The sequence below is a fragment of the Anser brachyrhynchus genome (genome assembly GCF_964034855.1).
Source record: "Anser brachyrhynchus genome assembly, chromosome: 8".
In the NCBI taxonomy this organism is placed as follows: Eukaryota; Metazoa; Chordata; class Aves; order Anseriformes; family Anatidae; genus Anser; species Anser brachyrhynchus.
In genome coordinates, this window is record NC_137702.1 from 23,257,030 (window position 1) to 23,282,317 (window position 25,288).

At 38.6% G+C, this 25,288-nt stretch overlaps 1 protein-coding gene and 1 long non-coding RNA gene across 11 annotated transcripts in view; one reads left to right on the top strand and one right to left on the bottom strand.

The window, feature by feature from the left end:
* Nucleotides 1–25,288, top strand: part of DNM3 (dynamin 3) — a 180,827-nt gene that overhangs the window by 51,251 nt on the left and 104,288 nt on the right. For all 8 annotated transcript variants that reach the window (XR_013954166.1, XR_013954167.1, XM_080601703.1 and 5 more), the window contains one exon: nucleotides 3,073–3,186. Coding sequence is in view for 6 of the 8 variants with exons in the window: in XM_080601703.1 (XP_080457829.1) it covers nucleotides 3,073–3,186 (114 nt within the window). In the remaining 2 variants the exon portion in view is untranslated. The remainder of the gene's footprint in view (nucleotides 1–3,072; nucleotides 3,187–25,288) is intronic.
* Nucleotides 6,975–25,288, bottom strand: part of LOC308198754 — a 29,321-nt gene continuing 11,007 nt past the window's right edge. For 2 of the 3 annotated variants that reach the window (XR_013954176.1, XR_013954178.1), the window contains one exon: nucleotides 6,975–24,056. This is a non-coding gene — a long non-coding RNA (uncharacterized lncRNA). The remainder of the gene's footprint in view (nucleotides 24,057–25,288) is intronic. The other variant, XR_013954177.1, reaches the window with a different exon arrangement.

Sequence of the window (25,288 nt, forward strand, 5' to 3'; positions counted from 1 at the left end):
CTAAAGTGTATCTGTTTGTTGTTGGGGAAAAAAAAAGTGCTTGGGAAATGTGAACAACTCAATGAAAAGAACTTGAAGTCTCACTGCTACTCCTTGGATATTACAGGACACTAAGATTGTCTTCTCTCCCATGGTGTTGCCTGGAACTGCTTCCAAGTATTTTGTATGATTATGATTTGTTGTAGTGTTCACGATATCTTAGAGCAGGCAGTACCCTGTTTTTCTAGAGGGGTATAGATAAGCAGTTCTAGCAATTTGCACATGAAAAAACGTCCCCAGGATACTGCTCTGTATTGCTCTTCGTGCCGAGTTGTGGGGGAATGACAGCTGGATCTAATCCTCCACACACAGAATTTTTGAGGAAATAACTGGCAAATTCCTTCCTTTACAAGACAGCGACCAATGTTTGTATCAGCAAGTCAGCTTGTTTCTGTCCACACCCGGCAATGGTTAGGCATCTATGGGGAGATGTGTTGGACTGGAGCAAGGTCTTTTGGAGCTATCGAGGTAGTCCCTACTTTAGAAAGGCAGTACAAAAAGCTTCATTACTTCTTAAACAGCTTGTATAGTTTAGATTTTAATACTTTAGCTTAGCCTGTGCTGATTCCTCTAACGCAAATGTGTTCTGTTTAAATGGAAGAAAAATTGACTTTGTTAATGTTCTGCAAAGCCTGTCGTAATGATGAGGGAAAGTCTTGACTGGCATATGCAGAGTACTACTTCTCATCCCTTTGAAGCATTCATTACTTGCAAGGGTCTTGAGCCTGCTACTTAGGTGTTTCTCACTGTTAGCTTCTGGAAACCACCTCTTTATCCCCACTATGGCACCTGTCTTTAAGTCATTTACCTTTTTTAAGATTTGCATCCAAACCTGGCAGCCAAGGCCAGCACAATACTGAAAACTCTGCTTCTTGTATGTGATATGCTCTTTACTGGAAGCAACACAGCCTTTTAAATTGCGGGCAGCGTGGTTGAACAGTGTCCTCTGTTATCTCATCTTATTTGAGTTGCTTTGCAGCATGGGGATTAGCACCACCTTTGTGCATTTGCTGTGAAGTTGTAAAGTATTTATTCTGCTGTACAAATACAGCTCACCTTGTTGTGAGCCTAAGTTCAAGTAGTTGGAGAACCTTAATCTCCTGGCTTTTTCCTGAAATTTCTTCCATGGGGCTGCATTTGTGTAGTTCAGCTCAGAAAAAAAGTGTAATTGGGTTGGTTCTACAACTTAGTCTGTATACTGAAGTGTACGGAAGGCCAGTACACTCATTTGGTAAATATCCCTGCTACGTGTTTCCTGCTAAAATTTTGCTTCAATAAACAGTATAAAATGAGGATTTGATGGGTAATCCAACTCATATCAATATGTTTCCTTTAACTTGCACTCAGACAAGCATTCCATGTCTGTTTGTGCACAATAATGCTGCCTCTCCACTTAGTGTTTTTTAAATGAACATGAATATTAAAAGCAATGACAAACTTCTGCAGAAACCTTTGCAGTACTGGCTCCTCTATCCAGTCTGCTCAGGCCATACCCTTGAGTCTCTCTACAGCAGTCACTTCCAGTTCTCTCATAGTTTACTGAGTCTTCAGAACCAAATCAGTTCTTAGTGATTAGCCCACAGGCTGTTTTTGGATCTTCAATGGTTTCCTTACTTATGTTATGGCCTCATTGGTAGTGAATGGACAAACCACTATCATCTTACTTGAAATAAAAGTGGTACTCTTCGATTATATGCAGTAGAAATATTTTTGCCAGTCAGGTGCAAATTCTAATCTCTTTCTTACTTGGGTTAGTTGTCAAACAACCCAGTCCCTTGCCGTGTGCAAACCCAAAACTGATAAAAATGAACGGTGAATGAAAGGGAACTCTGATTCTGAAACTTTTATGAATGGTAAGGAATAGGTCATTGATATTGAATGGTTTTCCTTGGCTCTCTGTTGAAAATGAACTTATTAGTCTTGTCAAGTCCTATGGGACAAACGCCACAGCCTCAAATTTCCTGAAAAGCATGGAGAAGCATGTTCAATCACACATGTGGGACTTTGAGGGAGTTCTTCTTTGAGCATTTCTTCTTTCCATCTCAATACTTCATAGGCAAGTAAAGGGTTTTCTGTGGGGAGAAACAGTACGGTCTGTGGTTGCATGCATCTGTGAGATTAGGTGAGTTCCATTTTCTTGTTCAAAGTACGATAGGAAGGAATGTTTGTTTATTCGTGTATGTATTGGAAAACAGTAAGTGTTCCAATAAAATTAAGTTTCTTTCTGCATGATCCATAAACCAGTTCTCTTGACTAGTCTCTCTTCTGCTTCATCTCTGGAGTTCTCATTCCTCGTAAGTTTTCTGTTGTCCCTCTTTCTCTACACAATGTGGGCTCCCGGCCTTAGTATTTACAGGTATGCTTTCCTCTCGGTTCTTTCATCTTTGAGTTGTATCTATTTTCTTCAAGCTCTGCTTTTCCCATTATTCCCTCAATTTTATTGCCCTCATAGGTTTTTTCTCTTCTATTTTTCTTTTCTACCTTATGAGAAGAAAATAGCTCTCATATACCTCTCCTTGCCACTTCCTATCTTAATTTCAAAGAGGACTCAGCTGTGGAAGACCTCTCTGCTTCTGCAAGTCCCCAGTGCGTGCAAGAAGCTACTACTTGCTTCCCCAGAAAGTAGGTGCTGTTCCCAACTTCCAAGTTCAGAAATGACCTTAATAGTTACACTAGTATTAGTATGAATAGTCATATGTAAATTGTATGGACTTTTACTTGTGTTATTATGCAACAGATAAGTATCTTTGTTTACATTATCCTTAGTTCATTCATTCTTGTTGTCACTACAAGATGGTAGGTTAGGTTTCTCTCTTTCTCCAGCCTTTTGACTGAGTATGTTATTTTCACTTTATTTTTTCCTGAATGACAGGAACCTGAAAAAACTCTGTTTTGAATTTGCTGGACTGAAAAAAAAAAAGTACCCGTTCTTGTTTTATTTAGCAAGTATTTTTTAAAAATCATGAATGCTGCAGGTGAATTACATTACATGAATAAAGAACTTAACTTGTGCCTGACTGCACCTCTGCACAGGTCATCCGGAAAGGCTGGCTGACCATCAACAATATCGGCATCATGAAAGGAGGATCCAAGGAATATTGGTTCGTCCTAACTGCAGAAAGCCTGTCCTGGTATAAAGATGATGAGGTAAGGAATGAACAACTTTTGTCTATTGCAAGAAACAATATTTACTCACTCTTCTGCTACCAGCTTAAAATATTAAATCAGCTTGCACTGACCTGAAAGAATGGTTTAAGGTTTTACCTGTGTCCATTAAATTTTCAATTTTTGATTCACAGAGAATACTGACTAAGACTTCTGTCAAAACATTGGTAACAAATATGGGTTGTTGTGTGGAGTGTTTTTTTTCCTTTTTTTTTTGTGGTTTTGGGGAGGTGTACTGTCTAGGCACAGTTACTCTTCAAAGTAATTCCAGCAGTTAATTTAGTAATACCAACTGCTCTTTGACCTTGTATTCTGAGAGGCTGAAAAGCCTGACTGCAGAGTTCTGTAGCCAACTGTTATGGCTGTTCAAATTTGCTACTGAAAAGCCAGAAAATGCATCTTGCTAAGAAATGTTGGTGCTAATTATTAAATCTGAGGTGAGTAATAAGATAACTGGAAAAAGCAGTTCCATGATAAACAGGATGTCCAGGTACATCTATTCGATATGTTGTTAGGCAACTTTGGGAACCTTTTTTTTTTTTTTTTGCTAGTCTGTTCTGCCTAGTCCTTTTTTCCAACAATGTTAGCAATGGTATCTTCAACCAAAACTCAAAGGTAGTTCTATTGTGGTATTTATGATAAGTTAGTTACTTCAGTAATACTGCTGATGGTGGAAATTCTGCTGGTCAGTAAAGTTGTGTTTTTTTAATCAGTAGTCATTTGGGCATTTTAAGTAGATTATAAGATTGATGGATAAATTAGGTTAACATTGAAGATCTAGCCTCTAGATCTTGCCCCTTGCCCCTTTATTTAAGGTTTACAGGGATTCAAATGTATTTACTGTAACAGGAAAATAATTACATGTCAGTCAGAGGAGAGGAGCCAAGTGCCAGGTCAAGAGAAGAAGTTTTATTCTTAGATTATTGAAATACAACTTGAAGTATTTTACTGTAGCGTCATAAAAATAAAAAGAAATGCCAAGGTGCCCTTAAGAATGTGAAAATTTTGAAGCTGTTGTTTTTTTCTGATTCACCTTGAATCTAATAGAACATAATGTCTTAGACTTGGTACAGGTAACTAACTCTATAGGTAAGTGATGTGGTGAAAGCAGCACCCCTTCCTATGTTCAATTTCAAGCGCTTGGAGATGCATCTAAAATGTGTCATGGCAACTTCTGAGGTAGTGTTGGTGGTGTTTTTTTGAGTCTGATCTTTGTCTAGTGGGAAATGTAAAAGTTTCTCAGAATATTTAATGTTGTGTAGGGGAGCGCATTCCATAAGGTAACTGTTCTGTTTCGTCGTCTGTTAGAGAGAGTCACCTGGAAATCCTGGAATAGTACGTGGAGGGAATTGGCCACTGCATGATTTCAATACACACATTAAAAAAAAAAAAAAAACACCCGTAAAAAACACAGATTTTTTTAAATTGCTAAACATTTGTGTTTGAGAGTCATGAAAATATCAGTAGTTCATTTAGGCCAATATGGGAGATCAGTCAGGAATTTCTTTCAGTAGTAAGAAGGTAACGGCATAGTATTCCATGTTTTGCTGGTGGAAGAGGTTCCTTGTTAAGTACAGATTTGCTGTGTAATTTGGTTATTCTGAACTAGGAATAAGTTATGCTGTTTTATTTATTTATTTTATTGCTTCAGGACCTTTCCCAGTAGGACTTAAAAATTAACCAGATGTGTTTTAGATGCTTTCTGAAGATGGTCAAAGCTACAGCTTGAACATGAGGTTAATCAACAGACCAGTGACTTATTTCACAAACAAAACTACTGGCTTCTGAAAATAAAGCAGCAAATATTTGGTCTCCTGGCTGGATTCCAATTTGTATAATTGCATTTGGTGTCCTTAAAATGTTCTCCTCACTTTCAGCTTGGTTTGGTAGTTGTCACATCCTGTTCTTGGATCGTTATTGAAAAGGCTGCATGCTCTTGTATCTCCACCCTGGTAAGATATGTAGTCTTCAGCGATGTGTGAAGTGATACCCATGTTTACGTGTCTGGACTGTGCCCGGCTCTGTACGGGTGCGCACGCTGCGAGGTCGCAGGGAGTTCAGGTCCCCTGCGCCTCCCTCATGGGGACCGGTCGCTGCTGCCGTCCTTACAGGGTAGCAGGAGCCTCTCCTTGCGGCTGGGGAGGATGCAGCAAGTCTGGTCTCACCTCTGTTCTCCTAAGCAGTTGGCCAGCCACAGAGTTCATTCCCCCTGTGCTTCTACCCCTGAGTAAGGAATGTGCAGCTTCTTGTGCACCAGAGAGCTCTGACAATGTTCTGTACAAAGCCACAGCGCTTGCTGGGACCTCTAGGGCTGTGTACCCCCTCTGGTGTAAGCTGAGCCTGTTTTGTATAGTCTGGAATTTACTCTGAGATGAAAATCACTCTCTGAATGCGAGTAGTTGCTTGCTAGTGCCATTAGGAGGATGTAAATTATTTCCCTTATTTGTGAGTTGTGGCTTCTGTAGCAGAGAATGCAGTCGAATGCGTTTTGAGGCAGAAGATTTCAAAATTTGTTGTATGATATCAGCGTTAAAAAAAAAAGAAACCAATTGTTTCTTTTGTTCCGTATTGACATGGTTTTGCTGCTGCTCAAACATACAACGGGATTTTAATGCTTGATGAGAATTGATGGGAATCAGTGCCTAAGAATGCTTTTTAGTTTTGTAGTTGTGGATCAGTGTGGGTAAAGCAGTTGTACCATTAGTTATGTGAATACTCATCTGAATTAGTTTCCGATCCTGCATACAGTTGCTTGTGTTCACAAATTTGTTGCGGGACTGTGACTTTGTGCTTTTCCACTCACTTAAAATGAAGCGTGGAAAATGTTGTGTGCTGCTTTGAGACTTGTAAATAAGTGCAACGTTAGGACCTTCATTCATCTCGCAAATACAGTTTGCTTTAGTAGAGTATCCCAAGTAATTACTAGATGAAGTGTTATGAGGCATACCTACCAAAAAAAAAAACCTAATTCTGAATGCTTTAGCTCTCAGTTGTTACTGCTTTTAGTAGCACAAAAAGCTGTACGTTTTTGTGCTCAGGCTTGTTTGGGAGTCAACCTGCAAATGTGAAGTTTCTGAATTAGCCGCTTCTATGTGGATGTGGAACACCGTTGTAGCCTGAGAATCAAAGAGCTCCTTATCGTAAACAGAAGGATAGCATTTGTAAAGCAATGTAGCATTTTTACAGGGCATGGTCTGAGAATTTAATTTAGTATTCTTTCCAAAGCATCCAGAGATTTCAGTGGCGTTACTGGTGCACAAAGGATGCCAAGCTGGGCTCTAGGATAAGCACTTTTCAAAATGAGAAATTTTTGTTTATTTGAAAAATCTTTTTTTCTTATTTCCCAATCAAATATTTCCTTTTTGCTTCAATAATAGTAAAGGGCAGTGTCAAGTTATAGATGCAGTTCAGATTATAATTTCACAGCATATTCCCAATTCTGTGTGGTTTGGGAGGGAGGCGTGAAAATAAGTAAGGAGATAACAGAGCGAGAAGGGGAGAAGTTTCTCTAGGCTCTACCATCGTGTTTGTTTCTAGGATTAACTTGCCACACAGTAAGCTGTGCTCCACTGCGATGGCTAACAGGGATGTTAGTGATTTTTATACCGCTGGGAGCCTACTAACGCCAGTCGCTCAAGTTTTGGGGCTGAGAAGGGTAAGGGTGTTTTGTTCTCCCATTTACAACGGTGCCGCAAAGCTGCGTACAAATAAAACTTCTCGTTAGTGAGTTAATCAGAACAACTAGGAAAAGAGTACTATAGAAAGCACAGTAAAAATTTCAGCAGTGGGTTTTATTGTCTTTTATAGGCACTGTTGCTTTGTCTCTAGGTGGGTCGCAGTACGCGGCTTGGTCACTGACCGACCGGCTGAGATCCAGAGCGGGCTCTTGGCTGTAGCTTGTGGTGAAGATGCTCTGGGGTGTGAGAGCTGTTTCCCACTGGCCGGCTGTCATTCAGGCTGGGTTGTCATGTGACTGCCTGTCTGTGCCTGCTGTACAGGTGAGAGGATGTTCTGCACAGCAAGTGTAGACAGGCAGACACATGACAACTCCGTCCAGCCAGTCCCTTGGAGCCATCACCGCTGGTGCGGATCGCTTTGAACCAGTCCGGTTTGGGGGGCTTTGTTGGGGGGAGCACACATAACAGAAGTAAACTTTAAAGCATTGGGAGCTGTAGGACAAGAACATAATTCGATTTTATTCGGAAAATAAGCATCTCAGTACATTGGTTGGCATCGTGCTGACATGTATCAGAAGTGATTTTGACAGAGCAGTCACACTGAACATTTGTGAAAACAAAAAGAATCGAAACCGAGGTTTATTTTCTATGCAGCTTGTACAGGAGTCTGCCCGCATACTGGACTCACACATAGTAATTTAACCAGATGTTTTTACTCTTCTTGGAAGCACAGAAATACTGAAGTTCAAGATAAAGGATATGTTTATACAGTACATATTTTCTAGGAGCAGATAAGTACAATAATCTTGCATGTTAAAAATAAATAAAAATCTTTCTGTATAAATGGAGACAAAATTTTGCACATTAACCCAGTTAAGGGGAATGTGCTGGAAAGAAAACCGGTTGCATTTTATATCAATTTTGCTAAAATGGGAGAGCTATACTCTTATCACGACATATTTCTTTAACATTTTGCTTTGCATATTATTTCAATCTAGCTTTCTCTCAAAATCCATGTTTTATAAGGAAACATATTTGTGGAGGTTCGATAAGTTTTTCAGTTAAATATTAGAAAAACAATGCATGCAAATAGTATCATTTCACATCACAAGATGTGGTATTTTGCTAAACTTTGCTCTGTACAGAATACACACAGTGAATGCAATCCAATTTTGCAATGACGTTTACACTATCATTAGGCTATTTCAAAAGGTATAAGCACATTGGAAGCATAAAAGGGGTGGATGGGAAACAGTAGTACTGCTTTTTTCTACATATTAAATGATTCTGTTTTATAATGGTGTTCTTAAATCTCCGTTGCTCACTAGTGCCACCATAGGTAAACAACAAACTTGTGCTTTCAAATCCTTCTCAAGCATATCTTTTACGGAATAGTAGCAAAACGCTTTTTAAGTTCTAGCCTGAGAGCTGGTTATAGAAGGAATGAATTTACCAAAGGGCTGATGCTGTGGATAGTGCTGAGGTTTAAATTAGTCCAGTAATAAATTAATAAGCAGTTATTTTGGTGCTTTAGCTCCAATCATTATTTTGCCCTAAAGAAAAAGACATTTTGGCTAATATACGATCTCAAGTATGCAAATTAAGGATATCAATTATGTGACTAAATTATATCAATTTTCAAAGAAACTAACAAGATAGAAGAACATATCTTAAAAAATTAATCAAACGCAAAACATGGCTAGCTAATGCAGACATTATAAATTAATTCCAAGGCATGAAATATGCTTCCTTGGATTTTATAACATGCTCGATTAAAATTTTACTTAGAACTACAGAAATGCCAGTGAATGCTTTAAGTTGGCACATCTTCCTACCCACTTGACCATTTTAAAGAAAAAAGTGTCAAATAGAAGTACTTCTAAAGCAAAAATAAAACAGTGCTTCTTTTATAGGTTTCATCAAATTTAATTTGGGAGTAAAATTAGCTCTCAGTTTATCCATTATGGATCTTTAAAACAGCAAATAATGGTACAGTAAAAATCATTGGCAAACTACTGTATAACAAGATGGGGAGAATGAAAATATGCGTTAATAATTAATAGGTTTTTCTATTAACTGTTATCAGGAAACTTGTGCTGGGAGTACAAGTTTTAAGTGGAAATCTTGAGCGGTCTTTCTAATAACTGTACACAAAGAAAATTCATCAGGGAATCAGCAAGTGGCTTTACGTTTTTAGCTGAGGCAAATTTATTTTGCCTTCAATTAATTCATTGAGTACTACTAAGGTATCTACCTGTTCTTTATTTAAAAGCTGATATTCCTTTAAAGTTGGTATTTTAGTTGATTTGATAAAAGGGCTAAATGTTTGTGTTTTGCATTTCATTTATTTGTTAAGTCAGTAGAGGGCTTATGAATATTTTAGAATACTTGTAACAAATTCCAATGTAATATTTCCAGAAACCTATCTTAAGGACCCGGCTTTAAATATTGGTAGCTTGGATATTAAATTGAGAATTATATTCTCTCCAGCTGTGATCAGGACTTCTTATTTAAGGGGAAGTTGTTATTTTTAGGTACTGTTTTGCAGTGCAGCATAAAATGCAGCACAGAAGTACAGTAGCATTATTCAGGAAAGTTTCTTAACTCTGGTATTTCCTGTGTTTTAGTAGCTTTAAGCCTGATCCTTAATATTATTTTAGTTTTTGTTAAAATGAAGTACAGTTCAGGAAGCAAAGCCTTCTGCAAGTAAAAGTTAATTTATGCCCTTGATAACACTTAGGAAAAAAAAAAAACAGCCTAAGATTTACAATTTTATTTTCCAATCTGTTTAATATCTTTTGATTTAAAGATAAAAATTGCATCGTTTACACTATTTAGGAGCTTGGAATTGTTTGTAAGAATTTCACTATTTTAATTATATTTTCTACCTAGCAGTCATACTTGGGTGGTCTGCAGAAGTGTCTGTGGATGCACAGTGATGGTACAGGAAGAGGGGCAAGGAGTATGGAGAAGAGAGCAGCGTCTTTTAGTCTTCTGGAAATATAGATGTGTTTAATTGCACCAGTAATTGTAATACAGAAGACAACGTGCAACCTAATGGCAAGGCTGAAAAATGGTAAATGCCTTTTTTAAAGGAATTTTTCTTGCCTTTTGGTTGCTTATTTGCTCTATATTTCTTTAAAGTTGGGTGACTTCCCCCTGCGCTGCTTCACTTATTTTAAACATTTAAGGGATATATAAAAAAAGAAGTTAGAAGTATTTTTCTCCCTCTTCCTTATTTAATTTTGTTGATTGTACTAAAAAATTATGCCTCTCCAAAGATGAAAGAAGATCGGTTATATTGAAACGCTGACCTCTTTAAATGTTCATACTGGCTTTAATTTGCCTTTTTTTTTTTTCATTCTGTGATAACAAGAATCATATCTTTTAACTCACATAACGGGTTTAAGCACTCGTATCCTGACTGCACAAAACTTTAGCTTGTTTTGTTTTTTAGCTTGTTTTAGCTTGATTTAGCTTGTATTCAACTTGCTAATATTTGCTAATATTTTTTTTAGTCATTGCAAAAAATAATCAAAAAGTCATTGCAAAAAGTCATAAAAAAATTGTACGCAGCTATCTTATCTTTATTGGCATGCATGTTTAAAACCTATTTTTTATAACTATGGAAATCGCTTCTGCTATGATTATGATCAACTAGAATTTGTTTCATCTAAAACAGCACTATTTTAAGAATCAGAGAATCACTTAATTCACTTTGAAAATGTTTTGCTTACTGAGCTGAAGTAGTTATACTTCCTTATTCATTGCTAACAATGCAGGCTTTCTTTCTCTATCTGCTGCTTTGCGCACTGCAATCCCCCCTCCCCTCCCTTTCCAAGCCCCAAGCCAAGGGGGCCTCCTAGATCTCAGCCTTACAGTCTAAAAATGTAACTTTGAAGAGTCATGGGTGTATGGGAGGGGAATCACTTCCTAAATCCAGAAAGGTCATTTAAAATAAAGATTAATGCAAATAGCAGACTAGAGATAAGAGAAACACTGGTTCCATATGTTTTCATTGTCCTTGCTTACATAGCAGAAGCTGACACAAGCTATCTTTAACGCTGCTTTCATTAAAAGCTTATTACTGACTGGATAACAATACTTTCTTAATTTCTAGATCAGAATTATAAAAAAAAATAGAAGTGGCTATGCAAATAAACAACAGATTAAAAAAAATTTGCAAGTGATCATTTTCCCCTTGAAAGCATAACTGAGCAAGTTTCTCGATGCGACTTGAAAGCCATTTTCCTACTGCTTAAACAAAATCTGTCACAAAACTTTTCAGATTTGCTATACCTAAAACAGCAATCAGACTTAAAGATTGAGAAATATTAATGTAAGTCTGAATCTGATTCCATTATTTTAATTTCTTCCTGTGTCTTCAGATTTGCTATTAATAATTACATTTAACTGTCTTGTAATTTCACTTTAAAGCAGAACGAGAGCAAAACTTCCTTCTACTAAGACTAACGGATTAAAATCCACTAATTTAATTCCAGAAGTAATCTTTGGTGAAAGAAAGGAGGAGAGAGTGGGCAACCTAGAAGTATATATACAACTGAAAAAGCAATAATACTTGTAGTCAAAATACATAAGCTTTGATGGGAGAGTAAGGGAAATGACAGTGATAGTTCTTGCTTCCTAGGCTTTAAGACAGCCAGTATAGGTACGGTCACGCTAATTCTACGTGACCAGCTCTTCCCAATAGGACTTCTATTGATTCTTGAAGGAGCAATGAAAAAGGTAATAATTATTTATATATTTAAAATTCGTACAGCATCAAGGCTGTCTGAAATATAACATGCATTCTCCAAAATTGACTAGTTATAATACTAATGGCTGCATATTTCTGCTAATTCTTTTTATAGTACGACTATTGAAAGCCTTCCTGCCAATAATGAGCACCATATAGATGGGATTTTTTTTCCGGTTGCAGTAGTTTGTTACCAGTGTTAACTTTAGGGGAGCTGACTCTGGTGTTCAGCTGGTATCAAATTGCAGCCCAGACTTTTTGTATTATTCTGTCCGTGGGGATTTCATTCAGCCTGAGGGTTTTTTTCCCCTACCAGGACAGCTGGAAATCCACCAAAGCAAACTTCTGCATTCGTTTACAAATTCCTTTTCTATCAGTGGGATTCAGGACAAAGTAACTTATCGTTATATTAGAAGATGTTAGAATGTTAGAAGAAATATCAGCAATGCAAGCTATACATGAGAGCAGCAGCAATCAATTGGTGCTGATCACTTATAAGCAATGGCCAGGCAGGTATTGGGATGGAAAGCTGCTTGTTCTGTTTTATTTATTTATTGTTTTTTTTTCCATCACGTCCTGCACTTTCAGAGGTAATTTTTCCTGACAATCAAATATTTTGTATCCTACACGGCAGAAGCCAAGCACGGAGTAGTCTTATATTCCCTATGGCATCCCCCCCCAGTTTTCATTAGCACATTTAGCATAGGTTACTTGCAAAGAAGTTTCAGTTGCATGTAAAATCAAAGTACAGTTCTCCCAGCAGTGATATATATATATATATATTTTACAATAGTTTAAAATAATATTCATGCATTTTCTTTTCTATTACTTTATTACTTTAAGAGAAAATAATTTCTTAAAATTGATCTTCAGATCATAGTTCATAACAGGAGCTATGCAGAATACATACTTCTAGCAAGCCTTTTCTGCATTAAAAAAAAAAAGATATACTCCTTAAATATTTATACTGATTGCTACAAGTTAAAAAAAAATAAATTAAATTTACCTTTTTAGTTTGTGGGGAAAAATAAGCTTTATTTTAAATTAAAAAAAAAAAAAAAAGAAGAGGAAATGCCCGACTTTAACTATGCTCTTGTACACTTCTCTAAGCAGTATACCTCTAGGTAGTATACCTCGCTCATTTCTTGCATAGGTTTTAGTAAATCATCAGAGCTCCATCTTTCTTGCAGTGATGACTGGAGGAAGGGGGGGGGAGTCACCTAGGTTCGCCAGGTCATAGGCCAGGTGTTCTTCCAAAGTAGGCCTTACCAGAATGTCTTCCCCGCATTATTCTGCAGTCCTCCTTTTTCACAGTGTCCCTTAGCGTTTCTTATTCCCTAGTGTGCAAAACCTGTGAAGAAAAATACTGTATATGAGATCTGAAAGGAGCAATAACTGTCTTCTCCTTGGCAAGAGCAACTGGCGTCCCCAATAGTCCATGTCGCTGCTTTCCCTTGCCCAGTCTAACCAATGTGCAGACTACTGTACAACAGCATTGTCCTGAACAGGTAGTCTGAACACTGGGGCGACGGAGCAGGATCTCCGGACGCTTCTATTTATTTATTTTAAATCCTCTTTTAGTCTTTGGGAAAAACTGCCTTCCTGCATCACGGGTTGTGCTCGGCTCTCCCTCACACTCTGCAGCACTCACTGAAACACACTGAAGTGCTGTGATTTCCAGTCTTGACGTGGCACATTTGCAGCAGACTGGGGATCTGGCAATGAATTTAGGACCAGGAAAAGGGGGAGGGCTGGGCCTGAGAGTCCATATATGGGATGATGTCACCCTAGGGAGGTTTGGGTATGCACTGTGCCGCTGGTGAGACCGCTAGAATTGCCTGCTCTCAGACATGGGTCTGTGTATAAAATGGTACCAGATGTTTTAGTGTAATGTTAAGCAGTCATTTCATCTTCAGGCCAGATTTTTTTCTTCAACTGGGCAGGAAGTGGGCCCCAGTATGGAAAAGCTGTAAAAAGTCAAGATGTACAGTTTCACTGCAGCCAACGGAGAGCGAGTTAACGGAGACGCAGAATTTGCTGTTTTGTGCAGGCTGAAAAACCGAATTTATAAAAAGAATTCTGCTGGAGAAGCTAATGCAACAAGCCAACGCTTATTTTGTTTCTTTTTAATGCCTCCAGTTGTGCTTTTATATTTTGGCATTTCGGACCAAGAAAAGGGCAAATAGGTTCATTTTTTCTTGGAACTGTCAGCGGCATGCAGGCTGCCGAGACTTGAACAGTAATTAGAGTTACTTCCTGAAAGTGAAGCCCCCATGAAAAGTCTGGAGAAATGTTCTTTGTCATAGCCTCTACATGAGTAATTAGTTCCACATGTGGCCTTCCTATTTCCCTTCAGCTATTTTGGCTGGCTGGCTGAATACTTTGCTATAGCTCAAGACTTAAAGAAGCTTTAAAGTTTTCATTTCAAGCATCCACTGTGAAAATAGCTATTTCTGGTGTCATAATAAATTGCTTCTGGTAGATCAGTACTATTAGGCCTGGCATTGTTTTTCACTGGTAACCCTGCTGGTCCCATTTTTCTTTTAATCGTGCTTGGTGGAATTATCCTGCTAAATTTTATCTTTGATGTTTACCAGATCTATTGAATTTTGCCAAGTATGACTTTACCGTAGATTTTAAGATATTCTCCCCACAGGCATCTATCCTTGTTCTCCTGTAGACTTTTTTTTTCTTTGTTACTCGTGCTGTTGATTCTAAGTGTTGTACTTGCTTTTTTTTTTTTTAATCTGCCTTAGCCCGTGGTCTAAGACAAAGGGATACTTACCGAGTAAGCTCCTCTGAAGTCAAAACTGGAGGTGATTTTACATAGGTCTGTCTATTCACTTTATGGAATTGTTGCCAGTAGCTCTTTTTCTGCCTAGAAATCTGAGGCCAATGTCGGTATTGGGACTATATTCTGAAAAGTAGATATCCACCAACTTCCTGAGCAGCTTTTGAAATGAGTACATACGTAAATCTAAATGTGTGCTGTGAGGGCTCTGGTATCCTAAATAACTTCTGTGGGATGCAGTTCTGCCTAGGTTATGGCAGATGCTCTGGGAACCATAGCTTCTAGAGGCCCGCATGGGGCAGGTTGCAGAGGTCTAACTTCAGGGAGAATTAATACAATAAACGTGAACATCAGGAGAGATGAATTCAGAGTCTCTGTCCAAGGAGAAGAAGTGACGTTCAGACCGTGTTATTGTGGTGGCATGCCAAGCACTGTGTATCTGTTTCATATTGTGCATCCAGTTCCGCCATTTGGATCATGGTAGGTTAGTTATGCACCCAAGCAGTGGTGAGAGCTTTTATTTTGAGAAGGTAGAGGTTTGAAGAAGCCGTAGAAGGAGTTTTAAGGTGCAGAGTACTTAGCTTTCTTAGAAGCAGTAGCACCAAATCAGCGTGTAAGAGAAAGTGAATTGATGGCTGTTAAAATAGAGAAAGTAGGGAACATCATGGACAAGCACTCACAGCACAGCACTCACAGGAGCTGGATATTTTATTATATTCCCACTTGGCACTTACCTTGTGGAAGAAGAATATGATTTTGGAAAGCGTGAGTAGTGAGAGATTTTTTGTAGATAGGCCCCTCAGTGTAGCGGGTGAGATTTTCCCCACTGAGGAACCATCAGAGACGAATTGCTGCGTGCGTCACCAAGAGCAAGAAATTGTTATGCTGTCAAGAAAAGACAGGGTTCCAGGTATCCTCTTCCATACCAGCAGAAGGGGAGGTAGGCTGACTTTTCAGTATTGCAACGTAGGTTGCAAAGATCCTGAACAAACCAGGAGACAATGCATTAATGATCCAAGCAGACTGAGGGTCTAAGGGATATGAAATTTTGAATCTTGCTGCTGACTGCAGCAGCGTTAGTCTGTGAATTTTTCACGAGATGGTTAAATGGAACCAGAATAGCTCACCACACTGCGGCCTGGAAATTCTCCTCCTGTAAGCTTGTTTCCTGGCAAAAGTGGAGCTCTAGGGGAATGGAGTACATGAACAGGGACTTGGGGTTGTTCTGGGTGCCCAGAAAGATGCTAAAGCCTCAACACTAATACAATACAAAGCTATTCAGACCTCTTGTGCACGTTTCTTTTTCCTTTGTAAATTCTGCTCAGCTAGTTGCATGCGTCTGCACGTACATTTCGACTACAGTCCCTCCTTTTTTATTTGATCTCTATTTGGAAAGGCTAAGGCCCAAAAAGAAACAGGCATTTCCATTCCTTCTGATAACAAGTTCACATTATACCTGAAATATTTAAAATCTTCCACTAAATAGCTCTCCAGATGTGAGTTTTTTAAGTGCTTCTGACAAAATTGATACGCTTCCAAGGCTTTTGCTTACCTGGACCTTCTTAAATGGCAGGTTGCTTTCATGGGTGCAGTAATCTTGCTTGGAGAGTTTATATTAATAAATTATTAAGAGAGCTCATCTGAAGTGCCTTCCAAAGGTGGTGATAAATTTTCATTTCTCGTGAGTTTATCATCTTGCAGACATTTCTGTTATGCCTATGAACTCAGCCCAATGATGAAATTATTTTCCATGACCCTAAAATATTCTTTATTACTTTTTTTTTTTTTAACTTGGAGGAAACTAAGGATTTTGAAAAGTCCAATTCCTTCCTTCTTCATTGACACTTACTTGGAGGACTACCATGAAGAAGAAAATAGCTGTATTTCTGCTCCAGTATTTTCTTGTACTGGCAGCCCACATTGTCGTGCCAGGCCACTCTCCATACTGAACAGGACAGGCGTCTTTAAAATGGTCTTGGTGTGTAGCTAGCACAAGAGCTATGTGCTTCTTGTAGTTTGTAAAGCTTTCTAGGCTCTATTTACACTAGAGAAGTGGCTGAACTGTTGCTAATGTGCTTTTTTACATTAAAAAGTTATTGCAGCAAGTGTCTGGACAATTGTAAATTTTGTATTGCTATTTTTCAAATGCTCTAGATATGATCCAGGGAACTACAGAACAGTAAGCTGGATGTCTGCAGCTGATAAATTAGTTGAAATAACAGCAGAAAATTGAACATAGTTATTTTTGAAATCATTCTGCAAAAGAAAGTTGTCTGCTGTAATTTGTTCTAGATTTTTTGCACATCCACTAGTAAAGGTTAACCCTTTTGAGCACATGTGATTTTAAGAGGACTGGAAACAGGTAGGCATAGAAAACAGGAAACAGTAGGGACAGTCTTTTTCATCACAGCAAAAAAGAAAAAACAAAATGCAAAGAACAATGACCCACCATACAAAGCTACTTTCAGGATCTGATTTTTGTAGCCAAGGTTAATATTATGTATTTGCAAAAGGGTGATTAGTTAGTAACACTTGTGGATGACAGTTACCCCCCACCTCTCAAATTACACTGTGAAATTTTGTTCACTTTCATCCATGGCATGGGCAATGGATCCAATAAATAAGGTAAAGATAATGCAGGGAGAGAAGAGGTGAGGGTTGAAGAAGTATCTTCATGTGTGGAGAGTGTCTGATACTTGCTTCTATAGAGTTTGTCACCGTTAATCACCAAAATTACCCAGATTACATCTGGGTAATCTCTTGCAGTCCTGTTGTTTGTAGGTGTTCCGCTGCAAGCTGACCTGTGTTTTTTGTATTTTTTACAGTCTGTCCCTTAGCAATTTTGTTACTTCTGGCCAATGCACAGAGGAATGATCTGTGCTTAACAGGCACAGATACCTGTGCTACGAGAAAGAATTAAGTGTCGCTCATTTTGCACCTTGAGCTCGTACCATCAGCCTCATCTACTGATCATGACATTATTTGTGACATGAGAAAAAAAATCTTGAGGTTGGCAGCAGTTTATCAGTACTGGCCAAAGACTCCTTTTGGAAGGGGCCCTATGGGAACGCTGCCTGACTGCTAAGAGCCACATCTTTGAGTGCTGCTCGTCTTTCTGAGCAGTCTGGTCTTGGCATTGCAGGTAGGGATTTGCTCTTTTATAAACTACTTTAGCCCAGCTCTGTATGTTCTGGATAACCTTCCAGCCTAATGCCCCTCTTCTGGGTAGTGAATACAGCAAATAATGTGCAGGTAAACTATAGCCTCGAAACACCGTGTTCCCAGTCCCTTTGTCGACCTCTTTTTCACTTGCTTCCTCTGGCCTGCTTTCCTTCTTCATCAAATATATAACTTGGATGCCTTAGTATATTCACTATTCCACCTCCTCTATAACACTGTTTTCCTTTCCCCTCTGCCACTTTTGTGTTCTGCATGTGCTTTGCCTCCAGCTTTGCAAGAGAGAAACGTGAAAGCGGAGAAAGTGGAGCTGGAAGGGGTCAGTCCAGTTACTCTGAGCAGCTAACGAAGTTGGAATTCACAGCAGCTACGTTTTGGAGCCTGTTTCCTCTGCCCTCAATGAGCAGGGGACAGCTGCTGCTGATGTGGGTGCCTGTTGTTAGCCAGTGTTGATGTCCATCCACCCTTGTGTAGGTGAGGAAATGAGCAGTTAACAGGAGGTTCAGTACTGATGCCACTCTTTTTTCCTCCTTAGCAGTCTGGTTATTTTCACCCTGGCTGTAACGTCTGCTTCGTTTTGTGTTCTTGCATTGTTCAATATTTTTTTGCCTTCATGGCCAGTGGTCCAGATTTACCAATGCATAACCAGCAATGTTTGAAAATAACCAGAGTACCGTAGATCAGGAATCTTCACGTATGAGTGGCTTTGTGCTCCCCCTGTATTTTCTAATTTCAGTTCTGTGTACAGCCACGTGACTGAACATCTGAACTGATTTTGGACAGTAAGTTGTTTTTGGGGAGCTACGTACATTCAGCACAGTGGTAGCAAGTGATTGTAATGACTGAATGACAGTGTTTAGTTTGCATGCAGGTTATTTCATTCCTGCTAAAATAAATATCTGCCTTGTTGAATTGTTGTGGCCTAATGGGGGAGGTATCCTCTGTGCCTGTCAGGCTTTTCTTCAGGAAAAGAACAGGATATGGAATAGCTTTGACATTTCCTTAGTCTTTGCTTACTCATACGCAACACACAATTAGTGGAGATGCAAAATTAGCTGAGCTAAGTTCATTTTCAGAGTGGTGGTGAAGAGCATGATATGCCCTAGGTTAACACTGTCTTCTTTCTTGACTCCTGTGATCTCCTCAGACTTTGTTTTAGCCCTGAAGCACGTTAGTGTTAAGCTTTTGGACCCTTTATAAAACCCAGATGTGCAGCTGAATCAAGTGTTCTTTCTCCCCACTTGGACTCAAATGATTCACTCAGGTTACCACATCACTGACTGATCGTCGCGTCTCTCACAGAAGATGTCACTTCTGTGGCAGAGTGTCTCTAGTATTCAGTAAAGCAAAATAACCAGACAATAAAAGGGAACAAAGCATTTCAGTGAGTGTAGGGCAATGCTGTTTATTGCCTAGCCAAAGAGATAGATAATGGATAAACTTGCAGTGGTTTTGTTTGTTTTTTTTATCCTTTCCTGGGGAAAAAAAAGAAACAACAACACTTTTTTGAAAATAGAACTGTCTGGGTGACCAAAAAAAAAAAGCGCATACTTTATAGAAGTTTCTAGTTAAAAATTCTGCGTTAAATACTTTGATCTTGTTGGGTTTAAACTGCTGGTTTTGTCTAATTAGAATTTGGGGTTTGATTTACCCCTCGAACATATTTTTATGAACATTCTTTCTGCTGCCCAACTGAGAGGCAGTTTGTTGTTACTTTTGTGGGTTTTTTATTTTTTATTTTTTTTCTGGCAAAATTTTGTGTTGCAGCTATTTCTATGTTTCAGTAACATAATACACTCTGGGGGCAGATCTTGGAGATCTTTGACTCTAATGAATACCAGTCACGTGAGAGCAAATACATGATTTATTACTTGAGCATATTTTTGATAGTAACGCCTGGAGATTGTTTTAATGGGGGGAAGGGAGATCAAGAAAGAGAAGGATGCAGTTGAAGGAAATTAGTGGCAAAGTGATGTTAACTCTCACCTCAGTTCAAGGCTGTGGTTTGTAATGCCAGCGTTGTGAATGATCCCAAAACAAAAACATCCATCCTTTTCACATTTAAGAATAATCTCGAGGGAATTGTGTTGTAGAAGCAGATCTTAAAATGAACACCAGCAATATTGCTCAGGGCCTCTAAAACTGAAAGCCATTTCTTCTAGTATTTATTGTCTTTGGCAGAACTATTATCCTCTCTTTATATTAACTGCTGCATGAAGTGTCGTCTTTGTCTTGCCAAAACTTCTGTTCATAATATAATTTTTTTTTCTTAGGTTGACTTGCCTTTGATAAAGACTTAACAATGCCGAGTCAGGTTCTTGCGTGTGAAATTGAGAGTTCCTTTCCTGAGGCTGAATATAGAAATCAGTCACTTGTGCCATGCAGAGACATGTGCTCTAGGAAGAGGTGACTGTCAAAGCATCTCAGTGAGTCTATTGCTCCAGCTCCATGAAAGGCTTTGGAGCGTACCCACATAACAGAACCACTCGTTCTGTTTTACGGCTGAGTTCTAAACCGTGTTTTAAAAAATTAATAAATGATATGCGAAGAGTAGTTATGTGAGTAATATCCAAGGGCAGGAATAAGAGCTGGAATTTTGTCTGGCTTTTTTTTAGTTCCTGATTATTTAATCACCTTCTGTTACTATTCATCTTGAGTATCTAAGCATAAACATTTAAATTAAAGTTAAGGGTCAACTTAAAAGCATTTTGATTTCCCAAAGATATTGAAATGTCTTGTCAAATTTGCTTTCTGTAAAATCTTCATGTGAACTGCTGAATGCTGATGCTGCCAGGCACAATTTATGTATTTATTTTTTCTTTCGGGTAGTTGTTCCTTGAAAGTGTGTTAAACAGAAGAATTAATGTATCAACAAAGTCATCATCTTTTATTTCAATATCCCTGATATTTAAAGTTACTCTTTGTATTAGTGTCTTCCAGGAAGGAAGATTACAAAATGCTCACTATCATTCCCCTATATCTTCCAGTATAAAAGAACAAGAATTTTCTACTCATCATTTGAGCTTCCATAGCCAAAAAGAGGCTGTGTCCTGCTTTCCTGGAAGTATGTGTTGATTTTTGCTAGTAAGTTAGCTAATGTATAATTTATCATTTAAAATCCTGATAAGAATGAGGTGCTAACAGATTTTTGTCTGTGATTTACTTCACCTGATTACAAGTTTTAGTGCTTTACCATTGCATGATTTCACTAACACCCTTTAAGCAGTTGAGACAAGCTCTGTTCTAGAAACCTTTGAGCCACAGCGTTGATCAGGTGGATAATGCTAAGTGTTTGGCAACATCCGTCCATATTCACTGCAACTACTAAGCAGTAGACAAAGCCTATTGAGGCCCTTTATGCTTGTGGTAGAGTTTCCTTTTATGATTTACTATGTATTTTCAATTGTTTATTTAGTTTCAGAGAATCTAAGTAACTTACTGAGATAGGTTGAGAGATGGAGCCTTGCAAGAAAGGCTTATGAAAAGGTTTTTAATGGTTAGTTTTAAGTCCCTTTCCTTATGGATCTTCCTGATCATTGGGAATAGCTTAAAAGTATCTGTTGGGTGATGTACTCATGACAAACACCAAAATTGATGCCTCTTGGCTCAAACTCTTCAGAGGTCAAAAAGCTGGGGTTTTCCCCCTGCTATTGTCTGGAATCATAGTGATAATTTAACTTGTAGTATTAAAACCCCAAAATGAATAGTGTTGCTTTTTGAAGTCCCTCTTTTTGCCTCAGTGTCTTTTTCCTGTGGGGTCTTTCATGACCGTTCTCTCTCCTTTCATATTTTTGCTTTGCTGATCTGTGCTCTTTCATCTCTCACTGACAGTAACCTTCACTGTGTATTGATCTGTTCCTTTCGTGGCAGTCTCCACTGCTTAATTGCAGGCCTCCCTTTTGCTAGTGGAAAGACGTTGTCTTGGCTGTACAGAATTACCCCCTCTGCTGTCCAAACTGAGTTCTTCATCCTAAAAATGAAGTCCTAAGCTTAAGATGAAGTCTTTCATGTCTGGTGCTTAACCTCTTGAGGATCTCATCTTGATTAAAAACAAACAACCAAAAAAAACCACAAAACCTCTACAGGTACTGCTATTACACAAATTCTTTACAAGATAAGCTTGCCCATATCTTTGCTCACATTTCACATAGCTGCGGTGGTTTCCTTTGCTGATGTACTGATGTTCATCTGCTATGTGAATCTTAGGTGTATTTTGAAAATTGCCTAAAGCTTAGGAATGAATTAGACACCTCTGCTGATTTCTTACTGGACCTTCTCTCATCTGTTGGGGAAAAAAAATACATTAATCAGGGACTGGTTAAAAGCTAAGGCTCCCTGAGAAAACCAAAGGTCCCTACAGATTGTACCGTCTTTTACTCCAGCTACAAGGAGTATTTATTCAATATGTCGTGTCCTAAAGCCAGAGAAAATCATTTCTGGTTGAACACTAAACCATTCCCTTGCAGGTAATGCAGAACATGCAGAAGAAGCAGCAATATTTTATGGGTATTGATGCTTACAGTATTGTTCACAAATGGAATGTACGTAGGGTGAGACCTGAAAAATCAGATGAGCGGGTAAATTTTAGAGACATCCAGGAAAATGATGAGTATTGGTGTCTGAGATGTTATGGATGCTGAACTATGCTTCTGAAAAGCTCTGCAGCCAAGCAGGTGTCACAACCTGAATTCCCAGCTGAATGAGCTGAGCATCTCTACTGCTGAAAAAGCTCACATAACTGGTTACTTTACTGAAAAAAAAAAAAAGACTTCATAGTACAACATGATTATCCAGTAGATTTTTTTCCTCTATGTTTCTCTCTGGATTACTTGAATAAGACTTTTAATTGTTACTAAATGTGTTAGCGTGACCTATAATGCATTTTAGCTGTATATTAGATGGTTACACTGAGGACATGAGAAAACACTCATGTCTGCAGCACTGCTATCACAAGCTGGAACCAAAGCACCTTGTGCAAGTAGTTTCCTGCATTCTGTTTGAGAAAATACTTTTTCAATGAATGAAATTACTTTTCTGGCTTAGTAAAGCCAGAGTATCCAAGGCCCTGTGTCACAAGAAGGTTCAGCTTGTGACCTCATAGACCAGGGCTGGCTGAGAAACACTAGGGAGCGGTTATCCCATAACTTCCCTCCACAGATGAACATAGGTTCTTTTTAGAAGTGGAGTTCACTGGATTTCTACTCAAAACAGGTAGACAAAAGGAAGATTGTCAGTAGATTGAAAAGAATTGTCAGGTATCTGAGAATCCTCTGAAAGCAAATTCAGTGTTTTGGTTTGGGAAGTTAACAACTTAAGCTGATTGGAAAAAAAGTGATCAGAGTGGAAGAGAGTAAGCGATGGAAAAGTTTGTTCATGACAGTTTGACTTTTTTTAGAAATGAATTTCATGTGAAGACTCTGCATTAGAAGGTGTTACCCCCGAGGCTCAGAAACATGCTGCTTTTTCAGCAGCCTGGCCTGAAGTCTGGTTTGGTATTTGAGAATACTAAAATCTGAAGTGCCAGGTTGATCAGCGCTATAGTCTTTTGTAGGGATAACAGGTCTGATACTAGATTTTAGAGCATGTGATACTGTATAGATACCTTACCAGGTCAATAAGTATGGGAAAAAAAAAGCATAAAATTAATTCCTTGTATCATGTATTCATATGTTTCATATTTTAAAGTTTTCTACAGACTGGTTCTTTCCCTGGTTATGTCTTTTTCTAATGTACAAATATAAGGAGACATAGAATCAGCAAAACTTCCTTAACTTCCTTTTCTTTTTTTACATGTCAAAGAATTTTCAGTCTGCAAGACTTCATCAAAAATAGACCTGCATAACAAATAACCGTTGATGTGTTCCTGGTTTTTCTAAACAGACGTATATACTCAGGTGCTAATTTTAAAGGCTATTTCTGTCAGGCAGGAAGACGTGTTCATCCCTTGGTTGCACACATTTTCTCAATGGCAAGGTGTTAGCACATACAGCTTCCTAGGTCTTGCTGGAGTTGGTCTTTGATTCTGCCTGCAAGTGTGCAATATCTGAGTGTCTTGCCTTTACATGGACCAGTGCTGTGTCATTCTGATGTGCTAACCGAGCTTATAATGCTTATTGAGAACATCTCCCCATGCATGTGCTCCTTCTTGGACTTTTACCTTGAAGAGGAAAATGGGAAGGTGCTCCAATGCCTTCTATTTCATTTCTGCATCCCTTTCATGACCCCCTTAAAGCTGCTCTCTGAAGAGGAGGAAATCCAAACAATTGTTAACTGATGGCAACAAGAAAAGCATCTGACAAACAGCAGCTTATCCTTCATTCTCTTCCATTGACATGTAAACCCTCTGGGAGTGCTTAGGGAAACCAGGAGCTCGCTGCTTTTGTAAACCTCCCTTGGTCTCTGATGGAAACATGGTGCACTTGCTTTGGTATTTGTATGTCACCAGGAACTGCTGAGAACACAGGAGGGAAGAAAAAAAAAAAAGAGGATTAGTACAGCCTATGAGGAATAGGATGAAAAGATGCATTTTTTTTGTAAACAAAGTCAGAAGGACCTTGTAAATAATTGTTTAAATCATCCAGGAAAATTGATGGAATGTAATAGTTACGGAGGCTTCTTGGCATAAGCAGTATTTATTGGCTGGATTTAGTCCTAGCACCGAGCGTGTCAACTAGGTATAAAATTGTTAGTGCAGGAAAACTCCATGTGTTGTGTACGGGCATAAAATGCAGTAAGCTGTGTGGTGTGGGCACAAATAGTATGCCAGGAAACAGAAAACTCTACAGCAGGTCCATGTGGAGACGGCCAGCATCATTTGAGCGTGCATATTTTATACATACTGATTTATTAGCCAGATCAAAGTGGTACTTTTTAGAAATGATTTACCCTAACGAGACAGAGCACAGAAGTATTGCAGCGTTTTCCTGCACAGAGAGTTGTCTCCGAACTCCTGCGCTGACAACATTCTGAAAGTGGACTTCAGATCCGGATTTGTGGGAGGGATTTCTTAGTTGACTGTCTATGAAACATTGCATGAAGGAAAATGGAAACCATATGCAATTCACTACACAGATCTGGTTTTCATTTAAATCTTTTCCTGTATTATATTTTCTGCTAGTAGAAGAGAGAAACAAACTGCTAGATGAATAGTATAGAGCTTAAAATAAAAGGCAGTGCATTTTTTAAGAACTAAAGAAAAAAAAGTGGTATTTGACCAGCACTATAATTTTGTGTAGGACTCTATAGGAGTGGGACAATTTGTACATAATATGCTGGAACATCTGTTGTTTTAAGTGTTAGTGGGTTGAATTGACATGACATCAACAGAACTGCAAGGTTGCAGAGTTACTAGAGCCATGCCATGCTAGTAGTGGCACCATAACGTAAAAGTTCTGGTGAACTCTGCGTTTTAGCTCCGCATGCAGAGCTAAAATACGTAGTAGTTCCTAATATTGTTCAAATAATCCTTTATCTGGTGTGGAGTTATGGAAAATTTCACCATCTCTGAAAACAGTCCAGTGGACTTACTCAGAGTCTCAGGGTCTGGGTTTTTTTTCCTAGTTTTGAACAGAAGTTCAGTTTTTAAAAGTTCACTGAGACTCTTTAGCGCCAAAGCAGTCCCGTGTTTTTACACAGAGCCTGGGAAAAGAAGTGCCGCAGGACAAATAAAATAGAATACAACGC